The sequence below is a fragment of the Ictalurus punctatus genome, chromosome 17, assembly GCF_001660625.3.
Source record: "Ictalurus punctatus breed USDA103 chromosome 17, Coco_2.0, whole genome shotgun sequence".
In the NCBI taxonomy this organism is placed as follows: domain Eukaryota; kingdom Metazoa; phylum Chordata; class Actinopteri; order Siluriformes; family Ictaluridae; genus Ictalurus; species Ictalurus punctatus.
The window spans coordinates 23,811,707-23,824,544 of NC_030432.2; the positions used below are offsets into that span (position 1 = coordinate 23,811,707).

At 41.4% G+C, this 12,838-nt stretch overlaps 1 protein-coding gene across 1 annotated transcript in view; it reads left to right on the forward strand.

Annotated features, from left to right (window-relative positions):
- Positions 1-12,838, forward strand: part of frem2b (FRAS1 related extracellular matrix 2b) — a 106,322-nt gene that overhangs the window by 79,588 nt on the left and 13,896 nt on the right. Inside the window, exons 11-16 of the mRNA XM_053687480.1 lie at positions 1,622-1,804; positions 3,474-3,604; positions 7,630-7,785; positions 10,140-10,443; positions 11,042-11,173; positions 12,253-12,584. Coding sequence (XP_053543455.1) covers positions 1,622-1,804; positions 3,474-3,604; positions 7,630-7,785; positions 10,140-10,443; positions 11,042-11,173; positions 12,253-12,584 — 1,238 coding nt within the window. The remainder of the gene's footprint in view (positions 1-1,621; positions 1,805-3,473; positions 3,605-7,629; positions 7,786-10,139; positions 10,444-11,041; positions 11,174-12,252; positions 12,585-12,838) is intronic.

Below are 12,838 nucleotides of genomic sequence, written 5' to 3' on the forward strand. Positions count from 1 at the left end.
TTTGTTTTAAAATTCTCTCACGGCTGAGCTTTCCGGCACTCTTTCTCCTCTTTTCCTTGTCTAGACTGGTATGTGAGGTTATGTGGAAAATAATGAACGGTTATTGGTTTCGGCGAATGAGAGGAATAGTGGTACTTTGTTTGTTCTAACGGTTTCCTGAATGCAAAGCCTGCAGATTCGACTCTGTTCCTGGAACTAATCAAGATCACAATTTGAATCTGGATTTTTAGTATCAAGCAGAGACCAGACTCTCGCTGTTTCAAATCTCACTGTTCATCTGAGGTTGGTGTCTACGCTGTAAACTGGAGTAGTATTAGGTTAGTATTAGGGTTCTAGATTAATATCAGTGTGTTGTTATGCCCTAAGGCAGGGGACGTATTGTGAACTGTTAGAAGCGTGGACAATCAAAAAGTGGTAATCAGAAAAGTTTCCATTCCTAAACAGATCAATAAAGTAAATAAATTCAGTCTGTGGTAATTAGTATGTTAATGATTTTGTGCGTCTGCCCACACTACCCTGGAAAATCGAGTTCATTTGTGACTGATTAGCGATAAGCTTGAGCTTTATTATGTCACAACTCAAATTCTAGTAGATGTGTTTGCTCAGTACGGATTTTGTCCTCACTTCACAGTCCTCTACAGCAGCTTCCTGTCTCGGAAAGAGACAGGGCCGTATGAAAAACCTGTCTCGGTGTGTTAAAAAATCTCTTTCAAGCAGCTGTAGATTCACTAGTAATTATTCTGAGAGTCCATCATGACTACGTGGAGCCGGCAACTATGCGGCGTGCTACTGTCCTCGATTTCTGTCAGTCACCATGCCTGGCATTAACTGGAGTGAAGCGATTCAATTCTGACATCGTTTATTATCAGGTACAGCTCTGTGAACTCTCACAGGCACGCTATCACCTCGGTTACCTTTTTCGGAAGCGTATACTTTCTGACACAAGTGAACGGGCTTGTAGTTATGAACTCTGTTGTTTGCTGATGATATTAAAACATTGTTTGAAGCTGAACATAGCACAAGCCTGTGGGGGAATGTGAGCAGTGGTTTAGCTGAAAGCTCCTTCGAATCCCAATGTAGGATTTATCCAGTCTAATACTATCACAAATGGAGGTCCTGGTGGTGTGTGTGTGTGTGTATATATATATATATATATATATATATATATATATATATATATATATACACACATATTATACCACAGTGCTTGTGAAATCTTGATTCTGATTTCCCAGAAGTGATCAATTATTTTTCTGTGACAGCAGCACTGACAGTAGTTCCAGCTGTAATTCACCAAGACTTGTATGTATATTGTAAAATATATATATATATATATATATATATATATATATATATATATATATATATATATATATATATATCTCAAATGCATATTTAAAATGTTCATCATAAGAAACATAAACACACAGAGACTCCACAGAGAACGAAGGGAACCTTTCTCTCTTTTAGCATCATCTCATCTAAGCTGGATTTGGCCTTAAACACTTCTGAGAAGCTGCAGCGTAACTGAGAGATTTGATAAGACTAAGAACAGTTCAGCAAATCTGGGAGTGTTCGAGCTGATAAACATTTCTCACGCACCCCCCCTCTCTCCAACTAGAGGCCATCATCAGGTTCGGCGTCACCAAGTTCAGCGTGAGCGAACCCAGCGAGGCCGGGCAGGTGTCTGTAGTGAAGGTGCCAGTGCTGCGAGTGGGAGACACGTCCAAAGTGTCGGTGGTGCGAGTGCACACTAAAGACGGCTCAGCGACATCGGGAGAGGATTATCACCCGGTATCACAGGGTGAGAGAAATCAAACAAACCTACACGTTTCATGCATTGAGCTTCAGTTGAATCAGTATGAGAAGGGCATTTTAATACAGTTCGAACCTTAAGCTGGAGGAAGAGACACTTTGAAACAAAAAGGCATCTGAGCAAAAATGAACATTGTTTGTTTTGCTACTAACTAATGTGAGGATTGAGGTTTTCTATACTTCTTTTGCTGTAAAACAGGGGTCATCAGCTGGCATTGTACTGTAAATGTCTGGGCAATAAATCAGCTTCTTTGCAGTTAATCCAATCACATGCGTTTGTATAAATGATTTAGCTGGAAGCAACTCATTGAACCAGAGACTAGACACAGAGGGATGCTAATTTATTTATTTAAATGCTAATAACAATACACTACCGGTCAAAAGTTTAGAGACACTCATTCTTTAATTCTTTCATTTGAAAAAATAAATAAATAAATCCACATTTTAGAATAATATTAAAGTCATCAAAACTCTGGAGTAACACAAATGGATCTATGGGAATTATGTTATAATTAATTATATTATGTGATAAAAAAAAAAAAAGAAAAAACTCCAAAATAAATCAAAATAATTTAATATGTTAGCATCTTCAAAGTAGACGCCTTTTTGCTTAGAATTTACAGAAATGTATTCTTGGCATTTTCTCGACGGATTTCCTGAGGAATTTCCCCGAGATGATTTTTAAACAGTACTAAAGGAGTTCACACCGACGCCGGACTCTTATCGCCTGCTTTTCGGAATATTTCACTTCGGGAGTCGCCCGTTTAAAATATATATTTAAAAAAAAAAAAAAAAGTTTCCTAATGAAAGAGACGAACACGTCGGAACGTTCATATTTCCGTCTACGACACCGATTTCACACGTTTCATCACACGCCTTTTCAGATCAAAAGCTTTTTAACGTCGTGAGAAACCTTTCCGTCGGGTGTCCACAAACTTTTGACCGGTCGTGTAGAAAAAGTCGTGTTTATTTCATAAGTAGAGGAATAGAAGTGTGAATCAGGAGAACAAGCCGTGCGAGCTTGTTGTTTTTTTGTTTGGTTGGTTATTTTTTTTTTAAACTTTAATACTATAATACAGAGAGCTTGAGCGACAAAGCAAAGCCACAGTCATTAACACGGGGATGTACAGGTTGCTCTCGAGGCTCTGAGCAACACATTTACATGGGAATTGGAACTGGATTGAATGAGATTAAAAAGCGTTCATGCTCACACCTCTGCGCTCTGGAACTAATCACTAATGATTAAGCATTAAAAGTTAACAGTTATCGCCCATCAGTCTGTCATGTTAGCTACTTATCCAGAATTTTCGGTGACGAGGGCCTTCAGAATTTTTAGTGCTGCATTTATGAAAAGAGATATCTCCATATGAAGTCTATGACCAAGTGTAATTTGTCTGGGAATAAAAGCTGATTGTTGCAGAGGAACCTGACGAGACTACAGTCTCTCTATCATCCGTTTTGCAGATTTGTCTTGAGAACCCTTGTCAGGTTTGCATAATTCAGAGTAACTTTGAATTATTTAAAATTTGATGTTGACAGCTCTGCATAGCTGTAATGGATGGCGCAGCATAGGTACATAAAATATCAGCAGATCAGAAGTGCAAGAGTTCACATTAAGGTGCATATTTTGCATGATTCGCACTTCTCGTTTTCCACAGACATTGAATTCAAGGAAGGAGATACAGAACACACTGTGGAGGTTGAGATCCTGTACGACGGCGTTCGTGAAATGAGGGAAGCGTTCACGGTCCACCTGAAACCAGATGAGAACATGGTGGCTGAGATTCAGGTGCTCGGTGAACATTCTGCACAGTTTGCACACTTAATTTACAGTGGGGGAAATAAGTACTGAATGTGTCGAGAAAAAAATTCAATTTCCAGTGAGGTTATTCACATGAAATTTTCACCAGACTTTGGTATTAACTCAAGAAATCCGGAACTATAAAGAATTCACAACATTAAAGTCCATAAATGAAGTTATGTGTAATAAAGAGGAATGACACGGGAAAAAAGTATTGAACACGCTAAGTGAAATGTATTTAATACTTAGTGGAGAAGGCTTTGTAATGACGCTTCAAGACGCTTCCTGTATGAAGAGATTAATGTTCCGCAGTATTCAGGTGTGATTTCAATCCATTCTTCTAAACATATCGTCTTTAAATCTTGTTCAGTTGGATTCGACTCAGGTGATTGACAGGCCGTTCTAACACCTTGATTTATTTTCTCTGAAACCAATTGAGAGTTTCCTTTGCTGTATGTTTTGGATCGTTGTCCTGCTGGAAGCTCCACCCACGTCTCATCTTCATCATCCTGGTGGATGGCAGCAGATTCTTCTCAAGAACCTCCCGGTGAAGGGCTCCATTCATCGTTCCTTCAATTATATGAAGTCTGCCAGTACCATGTGATGAAAAACAGCCCCACACCATGATGCTCCACCTCCAGACTTCACTGGTGGTGTAGTGTTTTTAGGGTGATGTGCAGTGACATTTCTTCTCCAAACATGGTGTGTAGTATAAAAAGTTAAATGTTGCTCTCGTCTGACCAGACTCCACTCTCCCAGTATTTCACAGGCTTGTCCAGATGAGTTGTAGCAAACTTTAAACAAGCTTCGACATGTCTTTTCTTTAATAATAGAGTCTTGCGGGGTGAGCGTGAGCAGTGGAGTGCATTGCCTGTTGTTTTCTCTGTGACGATGGCACCTGCAGCCTCCAAGTGTTTCTGGAGCTCTTTCCGAGTGCTCCTTGGATCTTAGGCTACTCTTCTGATTATTCTTCTGAATCCCTGGTCAGAAATCTTGCGAGGAGCTCCTGCGCGTGGCCGGTTGATGACGGAGTGATGTTGCTTCCACTTGTGGATAACGACCCCACTGGTGCTTACTGGAAGATTCAGAAGTTCCGAAATACGTCTGTATCCGATTCCATCGATATGTTTTGCAACAAGGTTGCGAATGTTTCTTGTGTGACACCTTGGTAACGAAAAGCCTTTTTACAGACCATCAATTTACTAACCCAGCTGATATTAATCTGCACAGATGGGACGTATAATTACTTTCTAACTACTTTCGGATTTCAGCTGCGTCCTTGCCTTACCTCACCTTGGAGAACTGCTTTTTCTTAGCGTGTTCCATACTTCTTCTTTTTTTTTATTTACGGACTTTAATATTGTGAATTCTTTATATTTGTCTGTGAAAATTTCATGTGAATATATTTATATATAATATATATATATATATTTACTGACAAATATGTTGCCGTGTTCAATACTCATTTCCCCCCACTGTAGATTAAGAACTGTTGTTTAAAGCCTGAAAGCACAACATATTCTCAACACAATATAATATTTTGACAAGAAATAAAAAGTCTTTTTTATTATTATTATTTTGCTGTCTACTCAAAAGTTAACAGGATGCAGAGCATATTTTAAGTAGTTGGTATATTCTTAAACAACTTTAATATGTTGGTAAGACTTTATATTAAGGACTACACCTAATATTTAAGGAGTAAAAAACGATGGTGTGTGTGTGTGAGTGTGTGTGTGTGAGTGTGTGTGTGTGTGAGTGTGTGTGTGAGTGTGTGTGTGAGTGTGTGTGTGAGTGTGTGTGTGAGTGTGTGTGTGAGTGTGTGTGTGAGTGTGTGTGTGAGTGTGTGTGTGAGTGCATCCGGAGGTCTTTTATGGTTGTTTACCACAGAAATCTGCCAGTGCTAAAAAAAAATGTTACTGAGTAAAGAACACATCATAGTTTTTATCAGTTTATAGTTATGTTCAATGCTGTGGAGTGTCTGCAAAATATCATATCACCTGTAAACAGCCGTTCTTTGTCTTTCTGAGAATCCATAAAGCCCTCTGTCCTGAAGACTTTTCCCCTTTTGTACACCATCAAATTACAGCTTTACCTTTGACTGTTAAAGCGCTTCTTCCAAACATGCAAAATGAATGGCTTCTTACAAAACACTTCACCACATCCACAATTACATACTTTTAAAATCAATTCATGTCAAGTGTCTTACAAGGTCCTGTGTAAGTTGTTGCTATAGAAACTACAGTGGCAAGAAAAAAGTGTGTGAACCTTTTGGAATTTCATGGTTTTCTGAATAAATTTGTCATAAAATGTCATCTGATCTTCATCTAAGTCAGGGATATTGACAAATATAATGTGCCTAAAATAATAACACAAAATAAATTCTGATCCCTCATGTCATTATTGAAAACACTCATTAAACATTCAAAATGGCAGTGGAAAATGTAAGTGAACCCTTAGAATTAATAACTGGTTGACCGGCAGCAATAACCTCAATCAGGCGCTTCCTGTAGCTGTGGATCGGACCTGCACATCGTTCAGGAGGAATTTTAGCCCATTCTTCCTGGCAGAACTTCTTCTTTGGACGTCTCATGTGTATGGCACTCTTCAAGTCATTCCAGAGCATCTCTATTGGGTCGAGGTCTGGGATCTGACTCGGCCACTCCAAAAGGCGGATTTCGTTTTTCTGAAGCCGTTCTGTTGTGGACTTGCTCCGGTGTTTTGGGTCGTTGTCCTGTTGCATCACCCAACGTCTACACAGGTTCAGCTGACATACAGACATTCTCACAATGTCCTGAAGAATTGTCTGATATACTTGGGAATTCATCTTCCCCTCGGTGATTGCAAGCTGGCCGGGACCTGATGCAGCAGACCAGGTGCAAATCTTGATGTTTCCTCCACCATACTTCACGGTTGGGATGATGTTTTCATGATGATATGCCGTGCCCTTTCTACGCTTTCTAGTGCTGTGTGGTTTTTCCAAATATTTCAATCTTAGTTTCATCAGTCCACAAAACATTTTGCCAATACCGCTGTGGAGTGTCCATGTGCTCTTTTGCAAACTTCAGGCGTGCAGCAATGCACTTTTTAGTAAACAGTGGCTTCCTTCGTGGTGTCCTGCCGTAGATACCCTGCTTGTTCAATGTTTTACGTACTGTAGACTCATGAACAGAGATGTTAGCCGGTTCCAATGATGCGTTCAAATCTTCGGCTGTCGTTCGGGGTTGTTTCTTTACATCATCGATGCGTCTTCGTTGTGCTCTTGGTGCCATTTTGACTGGGCGCCCACTTCTTGGTAGAGTAGCGACAGTCCCAAAGTGTCTCCGTTTGTAGAATGTTTGCCTAACTGTAGACTGGTGAATTTCTAAAGTCTTTGAAATCACTTTGTCACCCTTGCCAGCTTTATGTAAATCAACAATTCTTGATCATAGATCCTCTGAAAGCTCTTTTTGGCGAGGCAGGGCTCACATAAGCGTGTGGTTCTTGTGCAGAGCAAACTCCAAAAATTTGAGGGGTTTTTATCAGTCAAAGTAGCTGTAGTCAAACTCATTTTCTAACGAGACTCCAGGTGTGCTAAAACCTGACTCCAGTTGGCTTTTTTGAGGTCGTTAAGTCAAGGGTTCACATACTTTTCCCACAAGCGCTACGAGGCTTTTTTTGGTTGTTCTCAATAAAGACATGAAACATCAGAAATTATTTTGTGTTATTATTTTAGGCACATTATATTTGTCAATATCCCTGACTTAGATGAAGATCAGATCACATTTTATGACCCAAAGATTCACAAACTTTTTCTTGCCACTGTATAATGAGTGCATTAATAAACTACGTAGCTGGAACTATTGTCAGAGTTGCAGTTAAATATAAATGAATATATATATATATATATATATATATATATATATATATATATATATATATATATATATATGTGTGTGTGTGTGTGTGTGTGTGTGTGTGTGTGTGTGTGTGTCAGAAACTTTAATTACCTAATAGCTCTCATTGTTCTTATGCAGATGACCAAAGTTATCATTTACATCGAGGAGGGAAACACCATGGCAGATGTGACGTTCCCCTCTGTGCCTGTGGTCATATCACTCCTGCATTACGATGGCACAGTCAGTGCCCCAGAGAGCAGACCACCCGCTGGCTACCCAGTCATCTGTGTCACAGTGTGTACTGAATTCTATACCCAGTCATCTGTGTCACAGTGTGTACTGAATTCTATACCCCGTCATCTGTGTCTCACAGTGTATTGAATTCTGTATCGGTACAGAATGCGCATCAGTCTCACTAACTTATTTGCATCACTGAATGTCAAGCTCACTATATCCTCATCAACGTAACTTTGTATCACTCTCAATGCCCAGTCATCTGTGTCACTTAGTATCACTCTCACTACCTCATCAGCTTTGTTCCTGTATAACTCTCACTACATTGTCATCTGTGTCACTGCCATCTGTAATAGTGTGTCACTCTTACTACCCCGGCATCTGTGTCTTTCTGTATTACTCTCACTACCACATCATGAGTGTCACTGCATGTCACGTTCAATTCCCTGGCACTATCCATCTGTGTCACTATCACTACCCTGTCACCGGCGTCACTGTACATCACTCTCACTACCATGTCATCGGCGTCACTGTACATCACCGTCACTACCCTGTCACCGGCGTCACTGTACATCACTCTCACTACCCTGTCATCAGCGTCATTGTATATCACCATTACCACCCTGTCATTGGCGTCACTGTACATCACCATCACTACCCTGTCATCGGCGTCACTGTACATCACCATCACTACCCTGTCACTGGCATCACTGTACATCACCATCACTACCCTGTCATCGGCGTCACTGTACATCACCATCACTACCCTGTCACTGGCATCACTGTACATCACCATGACTATCCTGTCATCGGCGTCACTGTACATCACTCTCACTACCATGTCATCGGCGTCACTGTACATCACTCTCACTATCCTGTCATCGGCGTCACTGTACATCACCATCACTACCCTGTCATCGGCGTCACTGTACATCACTCTCACTATCCTGTCATCGGCGTCACTGTACATCACCATCACTACCCTGTCATTGGCATCACTGCACATCACTATGACTATCCTGTCATCGGCGTCACTGTACTTCACCATCACTACCCTGCCATCGGCGTCACTGTACACCACCGTCACTACCCTGCCATCGGCGTCACTGTACATCACCAAAACTACCCTGTCATCGGGGTCACTGTACATCACCATCACTACCCTGTCATTGGCATCACTGCACATCACTATGACTATCCTGTCATCGGCGTCACTGTACATCACCATCACTACCCTGCCATCGGCGTCACTGTACACCACCGTCACTACCCTGTCATCGGCGTCACTGTACATCACCATCACTACCCTGTCATCAGGGTCACTGTACATCACCAAAACTACCCTGTCATCGGCGTCACTGTACATCACCGTCACTACCCTGTCATCGGCGTCACTGTACATCACCCTCACTACCCATCTCTCACAGTATATCTTACTCACTAACCACTTTAAACATACTGTAGCGTTTCTCTCAGCATTTTTCCCTTTCATCTTCCTAATAGTTGTGTGTGTGTGTGTGTGCATACACAGCAAAGTCACTATATAAATAAATAAGCATTATTATTCATCTGCCTTACTTTGTCACTCTCACTAACCTTCCATCTGTGTCACTGTACATCACTCTGACTGCCCTGTCATCTGCGTTACTAAATGTCACCCTCACTACGTTATCAGCATCACTGTCACTCTCACTACCCTGTCATCTGTGTCGCAGTGTGTCACGACCATCTTCACACTCCTCTTAAATCAGTGTAAACAAAAGAACTATTTAATGTTAAAGCTGCTAGGATTGAGGGTGTTGTTAGAACACACACTCTGATCTTCAGGGAAATGGCCTCTTATTATGCCTGCCTTTTTCTCTTCCATTCATTGAAATGCTTATCACGTTATTCTCGTCTGATTAATTTCTGGTTTCTCATGGCCTGTTTATTCTTCAGTTTGATTACTAAAGTGCATTCTGATGTCAAAGGCAAATTATAGATTGTCCCTCCTTTTTCCTTGTTGTTCTTCTTTCTTTTGCTTCATTCTTCTTATTTTTACTAATGGTACTCGAGTTACACTGATATTATCAATATTGGATTAATGTTGACCTGAAACACGGGGTCCAATCCAATCAAATTCAGATTTGACATCTTTTCCAATTTGATCCAATCCACTAATAACTGCAGTGGACTGTGTTCTTTACATAGCCCAGCGAGGGTCGTTATTTTTATGTACAGCTCATCATCTGCTTACAGACAATAAAGCAGCAGAAACGTTTGATGAACTTTTCAAAGCGTACCAGACCACACCTTATGTTTGGCATAAGGCGTCTGAGCTCCCTTTAATTATCGTTCATCCTCTGAAACTTTACTCTTTTGAAAATGGCTCCAGCTTCTCAAAACATCTTGTGTCTGTTTTGTTCTTTCACCAGGCCTGCAATCCCAGGTACCCAGACTTTGAGCGCACCAGCACCATCTGTGCGAGCGAGGGCATCAACAACACGCTGACTCGTTACCGCTGGCTCGTGAGTGCCCCCGCAGGGCCTGACGGTGTCACCAGCCCTATGAGGGAGGTGGACTTTGATACCTTTTTCACCTCGTCCAAACGCATCACACTGGACTCGGTGTATTTCCAGGCAGGCTCACGCGTTCAGTGCGCCGCCAGGGCTGTGAACTCCAACGGCGACGAGGGGCTTGAGCTCAGCAGCGCCATCTTCTCCGTCAGTGTGGAGGAGGGTGGGTGCAAAATAACACGCAAACATACTGCGCACACACACACTGGTCAGGATTCGAAAATGAATCCTAATAGGGAACTCTAGCTAGGCTAGTGTGGGTAGAGACATTTAAAAACCCACATCACCTGATGCTATGGAACTGCTTTCCAACAGGAAGTATTGTTTATTTAAAAAAAAAAAAAACGGTATGATTTTTACATAACATTCCCAAAGTTCCTTTGTGCTTGTATGTCATGTCACGCCTCACGAGACTAATCCATTGCTAACCTTAATCTTTGCCTGTGAAACCTTGTTTTCTGCACACATCCGTATTCGCAATGTGAGTAGTGATTCTCTTCTGAAAATCCTTTTCAGTCTACGATTAGGTCTAATCTGTGTCCGGGAATCCAGCCCAAGAAGAGGCTCGCATTGGGGAATCTCGCTGCATGTGACAGCACTGTGACCATCAATGTGGCTCTCGAATATGATCCAGTGTTGGAGTGCTCTAATATCCTGATGAACAAATTGTTCTCGACAGTCAAGCTGAACCGAATCGTTTGGCATGGCTGTATTTGCTTTTAGTTAATTGAGGGGAAGCTGATTGTCCTGTGTTACGCCAGGTATGTGCCAGCCTCGTGTGATCGGTGCTGTTGGAGCTGAGCCTTTCTCTGCCAAACTGCGCTACACCGGGCCAGACGACCCACATCACCCCAACCTTATCAAACTCACCGTCACCATGCCGCACATCGACGGTAAGCCAAATCAACCCTTTACCATATAGAACAGATTCTGATTGGTCCAAAGGTGGGGATTTTAATTTCATTTCCTAGAACATTCATGTTCCATCTAGTTCATTACCATTTTTTGTAGTAATAACGTACACACTGACTTGTACGGCAGATACTCCAAATAATCCGATCACCGTAAATAAAAAAAATGTGCGTCGTTAATATTGTGAGCTTTTCTGTAAGGTAAACTTTATTTTGCATTTTTGGAAGGAGTCTCCGATGTCAGCACAGTCAGAGGTAAAGCTGTTACTTTAACGTTTTCTGACATGGGGAGACTTCAGGCCGGGTGATACCTCCGTAACATGACGAGCAACTGTTTATAGCTGTTATACTGGAAGTCCTAACATATCGCAGATATCCAAAAGATTAAAACATAACTATAATTGGATAAAAATAAATGTAATCATTGACGAATTGCTGAGGTAGAAGAGGAGTAAAACACTTCTACCTGTGCTGCTGTTGGAAAATAAATGATAGGCCTTTTTTTTTTCTTCTTTTTTTCTTTTTTTTTTTTTTTTAACAAATATGACTTTTTAGCTGTTGCATCTAGTGTACAGATTATAACTGATAGCTTGTTGAGTCTGTGCTAAAGCTGTGTGTTAATTAGGACGGAATTGAATGCATAGCAAAATATTTATAAAAAGTAAGGTAAGGAATTATACATCACCTTTACAATACAAAGCGGCAGATGAATGTTCGTATTCTAGTGGAAGTGAATAAAGGTAACTTGGTATGGTTTTGAAATAATCCTTTAATCCTGATGACATTTCGACATTCATCTCAAGGCCTTCGTCGGTTTATCAGCTAGAGCATAAAATGCTGAATGACTTTGAATCATCTTCCTATTATAACCCAAGTCCTGTCGCCTGGCCTTACCACTCTGTGAGCATTTGCAGCACTTCCGTTTCTCTTTGCCTGGTTTTTTTTTAAAATTGTTTCAATGAGTAAAAGATTTTACTTAATGAGTACAACCTTGCATTCAGTTTGCTACATTGTAAAGCTGATCTTTAATTAGTATCAGTTTGCATTTCTACGTCTTATAGGTATGCTCCCTGTGGTCTCCACCCGTCCTCTCTCCAACTTCGAGCTGACGCTCAGTCCGGATGGCACGCGGGTGGGAAATCATCGCTGTTCCAACCTGTTGGACTACGGCGAGGTCCGCACGCGCCACGGTTTCATCACCGCAGCTACTCGTAATCCGGAGGTCATCGGCGGCACAGCACCCTACCAGTACAGCGCTACCTTAAGGGGAGAGAGCACACTACGCTTCTACCGCAACCTTCACCTGGAGGCCTGCCTGTGGGAGTTCGTCAGTTATTACGACATGTCCGAGCTGCTTAGTGACTGTGGAGGGTCAATTGGGACAGACGGACAGGTTAGTGTTTTTTTGTTTGGTTGTTTTTTTTTAGCTTGTCTTTTTGCACCATGTTGTAGTTACACTTATGTAAAGTAATTTATGTCCTATGTGAAATCTGGACGTGTTTTGTCACCTGTACGATAATGTAATTTCAATAATATGTTAGAAATACGTCTCAGTGACCGAATGTAGCCTCCATTTGATGAGCGCTCCCATCCAGACGTAGAGCTTCAGGAAGGATCAGGCAGGTCGGGGGCCAGAAAGTGTCAGGA